This window comes from Thermobia domestica, chromosome 17, assembly GCF_964235325.1.
Source record: "Thermobia domestica chromosome 17, izTheDome1.hap1.1, whole genome shotgun sequence".
Classification (NCBI taxonomy): domain Eukaryota; kingdom Metazoa; phylum Arthropoda; class Insecta; order Zygentoma; family Lepismatidae; genus Thermobia; species Thermobia domestica.
The window spans coordinates 70,209,797-70,222,103 of NC_137470.1; the positions used below are offsets into that span (position 1 = coordinate 70,209,797).

At 33.7% G+C, this 12,307-nt stretch overlaps 1 protein-coding gene across 6 annotated transcripts in view; it reads right to left on the reverse strand.

Moving 5' to 3' along the window:
- sls (sallimus) overlaps positions 1-12,307 on the reverse strand; it is a 346,510-nt gene that overhangs the window by 183,288 nt on the left and 150,915 nt on the right. For all 6 annotated transcript variants that reach the window (XM_081744934.1, XM_081744932.1, XM_081744931.1 and 3 more), the window contains exons 5-8: positions 11,062-11,145; positions 6,101-6,198; positions 3,660-3,890; positions 1,880-2,024 (exon numbers count right to left, since the gene is read on the reverse strand). In XM_081744934.1, coding sequence (XP_081601060.1) covers positions 1,880-2,024; positions 3,660-3,890; positions 6,101-6,198; positions 11,062-11,145 — 558 coding nt within the window. The remainder of the gene's footprint in view (positions 1-1,879; positions 2,025-3,659; positions 3,891-6,100; positions 6,199-11,061; positions 11,146-12,307) is intronic.

The window sequence follows — 12,307 nt, forward strand, 5'->3', positions numbered from 1 at the left end:
TTTCTAATATCATACTCTAAATGCGGATTTGCTTCGTTAACAATAATGTACAGAGTAGTTTATGTACTTTCTTCTTCTTTCTGACAACCATAGTTTGGTGGACAACATGGAAATTTTAAAACTTTTCTCTCTCTTTGGAGAGCTGTTTTATAGTTTAATAAGATATCTTCTTTGTAACTGCATCTAGATATTCTAGATCCATGTATTCCACGTAATTTTCACGGAGACGTTTATAATTCAATAAATGAGGCCTTTGATATTCCATCAATGTTTATTTTATTTGACTGACGTTTCCACCCCACTGATTGCGTTTATCTTTAGAGTTGTACTAATTCGCGGACCTGTTATACAATTATTGTGGTATAATTTTAATTTTTTCATTAGCATATATAATTTTATATTTCAATATTTAGCAATTAAATATTGTTACAAATTACAGCTTGATTTAAATTTATATCAACCGTTCTCATCACATTATTATTGATTGTTTTCTTATCCACTTATGGATATAAAACCTTATTACATAGGTATATCCATCTGGACGGCTGGAAAGGAGTGTCATAAAAGTTAAGTCTATTATACTTTTGGGCATCATTAATTGCATGTATGCTTCAATTTTTCAAAATAAACATATCTCCTGTCTTTAAGTGCTAGAATCTTCTGATTTCACGGCTGATACGTATGGCAACACTGGTAGAAACCAATATGATATCAGTCATATTGATCTATTTTTGAGGCGGTGAGTATTCTTGCCAAATGCACCGACCTCAGTACAAAACTAAAATATGGAGTTATTTGTTATTTTGAAAATTCCTCTGTTCCACTCATAATGGACATTTAGGACTATCTTGCAATACCACCGGAATACATAGCTTGACTTTTGTCATTCAGGGAAAGAGAGTGTCTGCGGATCCTCAAACAATAACAGGTCAATCTGCATTGGAGGCCTTGCTGGCCCTAATGTTACGATGCTGACTGAAGGTAGGACGATTTATGTATGTCACAACTGTTGTTATTTATACTGTTCGAGATGTTTTTTAACGTAAAGTATATTCATGTTAGTTTATATTCGAGTAATAATTAAGAAAACGATGGAAATATAACTTTTTGAAACAGAAAGTATCTTAGAAATATACTTTTGTATTAAGAACAATCTTATAGAAGAGTTTTCTTTTAACGTGGTGTGTAGCTTTATTATAACTGAAGTGTTTGTTACTGTTACAACTTCCCCATAGAAATCACAAGCCTTACTGTGAGATAACTTGTGACAAAACACTTCTGTATCTACCGTTCTTATAATGTAAATTAATATATATATAACTAAACGTGCAAAGACGCTATTAGGACCAAAGTAGTAATAATAATAATAATAATAATAATAATAATAATAATAATAATAATAATAATAATAATAATAATAATAATAATAATCGAAATCTAATGAAAATACAAGGCTCCTTAAGAAACTTATGCTGATTTTATGACAGTTTTGTCGCAGTCTCATTTAACTCTAGGGCTTGCGTAATTTGTATAGAAGTGTGTAAACATTGGAAGAATAGTTTTTTTCCTAGTGTTACAAGAACTAACAAATATGTTATTGGATACTATATTTTCAACTCGCAGCTGACTTGCATTCGAAATTTATATGCAATTAAGTTTGATGGTAACCAGTAAGTTCACAGTAAACTTGAAGACTTGCAGTGAATAATTAACATGCATTGGAAAAGTGTACCAAATTTGGTAAGCTAGCTGGAATATAATTCACCCCATGGACAAGTCTTGACAATATGTGATGACGAAGAGAGTTCAATTGCGAGGGAACAAAACATCTCCCTCTTCAAACGCTGTCCTGAGAAAATAATTCATATGGAAAATTTACCTTGTGGATTTTCAGCCAATAATGTATAATGTCCAGAATCTTCAGGTGCTGCTCTCTGGATTTTTAGGGTAGCTATCTGGTTAGAGTAACTAGCCTGGTACTTTTGTGACTGCTGGATTCTTTGGCCGTTCTTGAACCACGTAATCTGGAGGGAAAAAAATATTACATAAATCACAAATTGTAGATCTTCCGTGTGGACGTATTGTCAATATTATCACAGATGAGTTCAATAGTTCACAAGAAAGTGGTATTTATTTTTTTAAGTAAAAATCTGCTTCACGAATCCTTGAATATAATTACCAACTAATATAGAACTAATACCTTGATTTAAAAAACTAACAAGATTCACTAATGCCTTTAAAAAAGCAAATATAAAGTGAGGGCAAGAAATGATATCAAGAAGTAACACTTATTCTGTATAAGAAATATATACAAAAAATATTTCTAATATTGTCGTTAGGACAAGGAAGTATATTTGAAACATATTGGTATATATGTACCGGAAATATGTTCAAAGTAGGCATTGTATAGAATGCCTGAAGTTCGTTTTTTATTTATTTATTTATATTTATTTTTTTCAAAGTGCAAAATGTATGTCTCATTTTTATATGATACATATATTCTCTAAGAATTGCATATAATTCCTTAGTGTTATACACAATTACGAGTACTATTTAGGGAACATATGAAAAAAAAAATACAAAAAAAAAGTCCTTTCTAACCTAACCTAACGTAATCAACCACAGAGCGGTACTCCATACTGGATACTGCACACTTCATACTTCATAGTCTGTGTCTGAAGTGAGCGTTGAAAGACACGCGCTTCACATTGCACTGCATGGAGTACTTTAGATTTTGCCCATTTGCCTTATGATCGTGTAGAATGTTTAAGAAATGTATGAAACACGAAAAATTTCATACTTTGACGTTTCACTTTTAGCATTCTATGGATTTTCTGGGAATTCTATGCAATGCGTAATTTTATATATTTCTGGCTCAATGTATAATATTGTTTTACTTAGGGAAATGATAAATTATTTTACCAAAGATCTATTTCAGTTTTCTTGTCTCCATTACAGGACATGTATGGAATGTTAAATCACTTATATCAGTTACTTCACAGAAATGCTAGTGCATATGAACTAATGTTTATATGTATGTTGTTTCAAATGTAAAAGGATTTTAAAAAAAAATCTTCTAAAGATTCTTCTTTCCCTTTCTTAATCTCAACACAAAGTTCTAAGCAATTAACATTACTACATTTACAATAAGTACTACAAGTTTAGCTTACATGTATTTGAACTTGAGAAGTATTACGATACGGCGATTACATTAATTATAATTATAATAATCTTTAAGCCAGTTTAAGGGTGAGCACATTATGCTCTGTTTTCTCATGGATATCATTCTGTGTCTAGTACTTCATTGTTGTCTATAATTTACTTGATATATTACTCTGCTCGCAAATCAATTTTCAACTGTTACACGGAAGAAATACTAACATCTTGGCACAGGAACTTTAACACTTCTAATGACATCATCTTGATCGTACCTACTCTCAAGATTTTATGATCCAGTAAATTTCACAGCAATTCTACACCATCATTACAACATATACGTAAGTAATTGAACAATAAAACTAATCACAGAAATAATCAAACTCACAATGCAATATTAAAATTCAAGAAAGGTGATTTCAATGTTTTTCTTACGTGAATATTCTTAAATAATATCTGTGTGTAGAGTTTGTAATTTGTAATTAAGGGAAGAAAAAATTTACCCTTGGGCGAGGATTTCCTGGTATTTTGGCTTGGAATGTAGCATCAGAACCTTCTAGTAATTTTGAATTACGAGGTTTCTGGGAGATCTGTGGTGGCGCCGCAGGACCTAGAGACCGATCTAAAACTGTTTCTATTCGGGAGTCTATCTCTCCTATAAAGCGTCGAGTGATCGATGAGCGGTACTCTACTTCTCGTAGTAGGCGATACTCGAATGTGTCAACTTTGAAGTCCTGAAAGCAACAAAAAGGAAGATAAATGTTTATTTATGACTGAAACCTTAAAATAACATTACGCAAACATTTAGAAATTCAATATTATACCAAATTGTCACAATATTTTGAAAACAGATTCCTCACATCAAAATAAGAAAAAAGTTCATTTGGACCTGTGGTCGGAAGTGCATACTTTCGTAGTTATAGGGTGCCGAAAACGTGAAGAAATGAACTTTAGAAGTTCATAATTCTACTACCATAGGACGGATTGCAGTCGGGTCAAGACATCACTAAGGAGCTAGTATGTGAACTGTTCAAATATCTATCTTTCAGAACCTCCAGTACTTGCACAATCATATTTAGAGAGGCTGTTTGGGAGTACTCGATCACTCTCCACCTACCTCTCTAAAAATTGGTGTGCAGATACTGGAGCATTCTTAAACATGGATATTTGCATAGTTCACATACCAGTTCCTCAGTGATGTCTTGACCCGACTACGATAGGTCCCATAGTAGTGGAGCTATAAACTTTTAAAGTTCATTTGTTTCACGTTTTCGGCACCCTATAACTCCAAAACTATCCACTGTTGAGCACAGGTTCAAATGAACTTCTTTTCTAACTTTTAAAGTTCACTTGTTTCACGTTTTTGGCACCCTATAACTCCAAAACTATCCACTTTTGAGCACAGGTTCAAATGAACTTCTTTTCTAACTTTTAAAGTTCACTTGTTTCACGTTTTTGGCACCCTATAACTCCAAAACTATCCACTTTTGAGCACAGGTTCAAATGAACTTCTTTTCTAACTTTTAAAGTTCACTTGTTTCACGTTTTTGGCACCCTATAACTCCAAAACTATCCACTGTTGAGCACAGGTTCAAATGAACTTCTTTTCTAACTTTTAAAGTTCACTTGTTTCACGTTTTTGGCACCCTATAACTCCAAAACTATCCACTTTTGAGCACAGGTTCAAATGAACTTCTTTTCTAACTTTTAAAGTTCACTTGTTTCACGTTTTTGGCACCCTATAACTCCAAAACTATCCACTTTTGAGCACAGGTTCAAATGAACTTCTTTTCTGTTCCCAAAATATTGGGACACATTTCTGTAACACTCTGTGTATAGAGTAGACAATTTATCATGAAATACATTTGCAACTCCTAAACTAATAGATAAAAAATGCTGAAACTTCGTACGGTGAAAATATCGACATCGACAGAGGGATATTATTTGACATACTCTGCAGTACCACTAGGTTAAGTGTGTTACCAACCCAACATAAAGTTACATTTTCTCAAATGGTACTACGTCAAACTATTACATATCTCAATTCTACATGTTAAACGAAAATTTACAATATCACACTTATTATTAAGTATTACAAGCTAAAGACGCTAAAGTATCACAAACCTCTACATTTCAGAAGTCTCTGAAAGAGTACTATCGTAAGTGAGACGGATGGGGAAGCACACAACCAAAGTTTCTTAGTAAATGATATGATATTCTCGAATAAATAGGAACAAACTTACAAAGGAATTGGAAATCTTATTTCTCTCAAAAAACTTTATTTCGAAGAACTATTCATATAAGTTTCACAGCTAACCATGTAGAGGGCTTTAAAATACTTAGAGATCATAATACCGTTTACAGCAACTTGATATCTCAAGCTGTTTGGGAGATGTGAAAAAAAAGGTAGAGATTGCTATATTGCAATAACATATTTGCGGTAAAATTTTAACTTGACTATTGCTTTCCTTTCCTTCTACATCATAGCAATATACTTTGGTAGTTGTAATTACAATAAGCTCCCGAAATATTATAAGCAATGTTGGGAACTTTATCAATGTTTCCTATATTTCCGGAACAATATGAGATATCAAACAGCTATAAACGACATTATGATTTTTACGGCTGGTAAATTGTAACTTTCGTTGGAATCTTCCCTCCTTTCTCCCCCTCAAAAAGAAAAAAAACGAGAGTGAATCGATCGATGCCGGATTAAAGATTGTGCCTAATTGCAGAATGTCGGATGAAAGACCGTATACTGTAATAAGACTATTATATTCACTTATACATATAAATTAATCTCTCCGGGATAAAGCACTCTGACTTTCTGCATTGCGTTGATAAGGCACAGAAAAAAATGAAGTTAAGATTTAAAAAATGCTACAGAAATTCGAATCCTGGTTATTATAATGTGAAATGTTAATGTGAAGTAATTGTTGCTTACCTCTTCTACAGATGTGCCATTAGCGTACGAAGTGGCGTAGCCGCTCTGTTGATAACGTTGATCGATTGATCGCTGATATGTAGATTGAACTTGTGTACCTATATATGAAAATAAAATAAAAGTTTACTAAGAAATACATAGAAGACTAAACAATAACTTTTTTCACATATAAATTCAATCCAAAATGTTTCGAGACACTGCAATTTTAAATGAGTATAAAAATTACAAATGGAACTACGGTCAAATGAAGAACGTCTAAAAATGGCGGGTATTTTGTTTGAAGGAAAGATCGAGATTCGTTGTTCTATCTTCTATCTGTTGTTTTTTGCCCTCTCACACAGTCTTGCCCTCGACACACGTACAGTGATTCACAGTGACTCACATTCTACTTTTAACGGATAACAATCAAATGAATCGATAAGTACTTTATGTTTTACATGTCGTTAGGTACTATTAAAAACAACTAACGATATGGCATATGGATTCCGAAGGTTCAATGCCACATTCATAAAATCTCTGTGCTGATTTCTGTCCTTAGCCAACTGCATCCACTTTCTACTTTGTACTCGTATTTCTGCGAGATCCATCTTAAGGTTGGTTTAATGTGACAAGTTTTGTCGATAGATGGCAGTACAATCTTGGTATATCTTCCATGTATTTTTTACCTTTCACGAAAATTCACGATTTCTGTTACAAATTTCAACCTACAGACTTCAAATTTTTAGAAACGTAACTTCATAATCTATCGAAGGCAATAATCCGTGCCGATCTTTTATTTAGAATTTTCTTCATTATTGAAAAGGTTTGATTGTTGAAATTGATATCCAAACCTTTAACAATGGAACTGTTTCAACAATGAAGAAAATTCTGAATAAAAAATCGGCACGGATTGTTCCCTTTAATAGGTTATGAAGTTCCTTCTCTAAAAATTTGAAGTCTCTAGGTTGAAATTTGTAAAAGAAATTGCAAATTTTTGTGAAAGGTAAAAAATACATGGGAGAGATACGAAGACTGTAGTGACATCTATCGGCAAAACCTGTCCCTTTACACTAACCTTAATAGACTATCCTCCCATCCGAACCTAGATCTCTCCATTAGTCTTTTTTCCGATAGGGTTTCCAGCTAAAGTTTTAAAAGCATTCCTACTCTCTTCCATTCTAGCTACATGACCTGCCCACCTAGGCATCCTAGATGTAATGACCCTAACAATGTTTGGTATAAACTATGCACTTCCCTATTATAAAAATATTCGCCTCAGGATTTTATTTTCAATTGGCGCTCTTCCCTCAAAATAAGCGACAGAGTTTCGCAAGCATACAACACAACTGACATAATTATCGTTTTATATATTTTAAGCTTCAAATTTCTCGACAGAATTCGATAAGACACAAGAGTATGGACTGATTAATAGCATACCCTGGTTGTTAACTTTCATTTTCCTTATAGCGTATTCTAGAACAAAATTGAATAATAAGGGAGACAACATAGTTATCACCTTGTTTCAGATCATTCTCGACGTGAAAGCTCGTGGACAAACATTTCCTTCTCGGGCTTTATTTTCACTTTCATTTCGAAATTCGACTTTAGTCCACAACGTCTATTTTTGTTTCTACTTCGCTGCGATATTCGACTTTAGTCGAACTGATGATTCAGAATATTTCGTAGCGATAACACATTGCATTGTACTGCCAACTGGCGGTGATTCTTTGAACTAAGACAATGTTATACGAATTATTACGAGAGTGTTGCTTCATTTGGTAAGGTGTGCTTCAGTGCTAATTGGAGCAGTAAATTATTGTGTCCAAAGAACAATCAGCGGCAATCAGATAGCTGCGTTATTGTTAGATTCTGAGTCCGAAGATGAAGGTGGTTAATTCCGCATTGAAGTAATGATTTTTATCCACAATTCAATTTTTTTTTTAAATCTTGCTGATAGGAGGCAACACTGAAATCTTAGGGTCTAATGGATTGGTTACCATAGAGTTCTTTCCTTACGGTAGCAGGAAATACTCTGGCTGAACGTCATGCAAAAACTATGAAAGTTATAAAATAATTTTCAGAAAATTCATTTCGAAATAGGCTGGCAACACTGACAAATGAAATGCATAGCGTGGATGAAACCCAGAATAGATATCTTCTGATATTAGGAAATACACTGGTTATACTGGTATCAGATTGGGTGCGGATAATGTGAGGGATGAAAAAGAACCATAAGAATGGTCAATAATAACAAAATTTATCTAGAAAATATCAAAACAGGAAGAAAATATTATAACAGAATGGCAACACTGACAATGGGAATATGCGGAGAGATCGGAGACAACAAATATATATTTCTCAGTTCTTGTAGTGATATTTATATCAAGTTACCTACACCTACGTTAAGAAAATACGACAATCTCTAGCAAATAATGTTATACATACTATTATAAATAGATTGGCAACACTGACAATCGGATGTGTCAGGAGCGTAACAAACTTGATAATTTGCATACTGTGATGACAGGAAGTATTTGTACAACGTTTAGTTTCGATTCTAAGACTTTCATTTTCTTATGAATAAAGGCCAAAATTTGGGGATTGGCTTCAAAGGTAATTATGCAGCGAAAGGGTTGAAACCTTTTTATTCCTCTGCGTAGTGTTAACGATAATAATGTTTGTGTATATGAATAATAGTGTTTGCTATATACTTAATAAACCCATAAGTAGCTGGTAGAAGGTATACAAAATTAGAGACTGGTTTTAGAAACTATTATAGGGCAATTTATTTTAATTTATATTCATTTACATTCAAGCTCATGTAGGCAGCTCCTGTACCATTAACACCTAACACACGGAAACTGAAACAGTTGATAATAATCCACTATAATTTTAGGACAGTTTGAAAAAAAAAAAAAAATGAGACAAACATGCCTCTTGGTCGTGAGGGGGTTAATCTAACTAGTTTACTTGGCATATCAAATTCGGTAAGAATGTACAATGTTTTTCTCCTAACCAAGATGTAGGTCTTTTTGAAAACAATGAAAATTTTTAGTTTAACGTCCCACGTTTATGCCCTTTAGGCTAAAAAATGGCGAATGATCAATGAAACTGAATGATTGTAAAATTATTTTTTTGTGGTCTCGAACCGGGATTTAAACTCAGAATCATGTGCACCAAAGGCGTATGATCTACTTACTAAACCAGCGGGGAGACCAGTGGCTTTTCGAAATCAATCAATAATTGATATGCTGGGGTGTTGTATTGTATCCGTATTTCTTTTTAAGTATTTGGCGGATAGTAAATATATGTATTGCTTGAATTCGCCTAAGTTCTCACTAATAATCTCTATCTGTATCAGGTCAGGATGTTGACAAAGAAAGATGTCTTGGTAATTATTACAATCAGTTTTATAGCTTTTCTTCTGATTTGAAAAATGATCGATTGTTTCTATTCTTGTAGCAATTCCTCCTTGTTCCAAATAAGGAGAGCGAGTTCGTTTATATTGCTCCAAATCTATCTGTTCCAGCTAAAATTAACTCAGCGGGAATTTCGTCTACACTCGGATATGTGCGATTCTTTAATTTCTTTATAGAAATTTCTATTTCTGTACGGTTAGGCTTTGAAATATACTCTACTCCTGTAAACACTTCACTTTCTCCGTGAACATTATTTTTTGGTTGTGTATTCAGTAAATTAAGAAATAATCTATCTACCGATTCAACACACTATATATCCGTGAGAACTGTTCCGTCTGCTTCCTTATAAGCGCAAGGTTGATAGCCTTCCTTAAATTTCTTGATGCCTTTATACATGTCGTGGGGTCGCGATGGCTCAGCGGTAGAGCGTTCACCTCTGCGTGGGGTCGCTGGTTCGATCCCAGCTCGCGCCAAGTGGACTTTGTGGTGGACAAATGCTGTGCGCGTGGATTTTCTCGATGTTTCTCCGTTTCCTCCCAGAGCTCCTCCGTGGCTAAGCGGTTAGCGTACGCGCCTTTGGCGTGGGAGACCTGGATTCGATTCCCGGTGGGAGCTCATGTGGTTCGGATTCCACGTTAATCAGTAAGTGCACGTCTCATATAGCCTCGCTGCTGAACGGGACGTTAAACTCAAAATCAACTTAACCGTTTCCTCCCACTTTATCATTCCAGCAATTCATTCACTTGTCACCATCATCCTCTCCTTTGGACGTAAAGTTGATAGATTTTATTCAATTTTTTTATATATGTCCACCCCGAACCAATTTTTTTTACTACCATTAAGTTCAACAAATTTAGCTTTAAAAAATTCATTTCTTTGTTCTGAAAGTTCTGGAAGCTTCTTTCCTGGTGTGAACGAAATTTTGTGTAGTTCTATTTAGATTTGGTAGTCAGCGTTATATTGCCTGTTTTCTCTTCTCTGCTACTTCAGTAAATTCTTGATTGACCATGGTTTGTTCACATGTATTTCCGCCTGACCCAGCTTTAATTTTGCTGAAATTTTAATGATTTCCCCCACTTTAATCCCAGTATTCTTAACACTAGTGCAATAAGCAGCTTCCAAAACTGAGGATCTAATTTCTTTACATTAAACCTCTTCGATATCATATTCTGAATATTTCTTTTCTCAACGATAGCCTCTCTCTTGTAATTAGTGCTACCAGGTAGTGATCAGTATCTCGGTCAAGTCTTCTAAATCACCGAATATAAATTATGCTAGACTGTTTTCTTTTATCCACTAAAACGTGATCAATTTGATTCTGTGATTTTTTATCTGCTGAGATCCAAATATATTTTTTGAATGTCCTGATATGGCAATTTTGTACTCTTCACGATAAGGTTTCAATATGTTGCGAAGTTCACGAGTCTAACGCTATTATGTAGATTTTTGGGCTGTTTAGTACTATTATGCTATCTTAATCTTTCGTTTTTACATGTATTACAAGTAGGCAACACGGATTTTTTGAATGTACAGTAAATAATTCCTTAATGTTTATACAATTACCTGTAAGCTGCCGTTGCGTAGATTCGAATGTTCGTTCGGTCTGCATTTGTGTTTGGTCACGCTGCTGCAGAAATTGTGCTTGTCCTGTAAAATGAAGAAATTTCAAAAGTAGTTACAATTTCTTGAGAAGATATGAACGCTTATGATAGCTATATACAATTATATAATCCAGTAAAAGTAAGTGACTTATCGATAGATATAAATAAGACAGAAACTTGGACAGAATATTCCTTTTGTTACGAAAACAAGGGATAGGGATGGAATTTTGGAAACACGTATCCTAAATAGAGTTTTATTTATTTATTTTATTCTTTGACAAGAGTAGTGTATCCCTGAAGTTAGGGAGATGAAACCCGGCATATAAACTAACATTTTTTTAGCGTTTTTAAAAGTTCTGCACATAAAGAGGCAATTTCAATAATTTCACATTTTTTCTCAATTTATTCTGAAATTGCCAAGTGTAGGAGTTCGGTTAAGTTAGAGGTGTGAAAATTGACGTTTGAACTCTCAACATAAAATAATGAATACATGTTTCAGCGCTTTTTAAAATTCCATCCCTAAGAGGGGGAAAAGAGGCAATTTCTACAATATTAAAATTTTCCACCATTTATCCAGCAAATACTAAATGTAAGGATTCGCCTAGGTTTGAAATGTAAAATTCGGTATGTAAACTCTTAACTAAAAGAGGAAATAACTTTCAATTAGACCTACATATACATGGGGAACTCACGTCGTGTTTAGCAGGATGGGGGATGTTATAAAGAACAATTATTATTTTCGTGTCTCGGTACAATGCGCGATACTATTACCGTATATCACTGTTGTTAACATTTTTTACCAAAGATTTTTACACTTATTTTCAACTCTTTATCTAAATGGTTAAGGAGATTACAATTTCCTAAGAGACTCTTAGAGATAAAAGTACGATTACCCTGACTACAGCGCTGAGCTGAATTCATAATAAATTTGAAACACTTAAAATTTCTTTATTTCTTTAAACATGAAACAGAGAACTAAATACGTACTGACAAGTACACAGAACCAATATATCAACATCCTAGCCGTAACATAATAATAACTTTCTTGGTAGTTATTAAATATTCTTTTGAAATTGCATTACGAAGTTCGTTTCTTAATTTACCATTTGATTGTTAAACATATTATTTCAAACACTTATTTCTATCAAGTATTTGATACTGACTGGGGCTATTGATACTGACTGGGGCTACTGATAATTAATGTATGT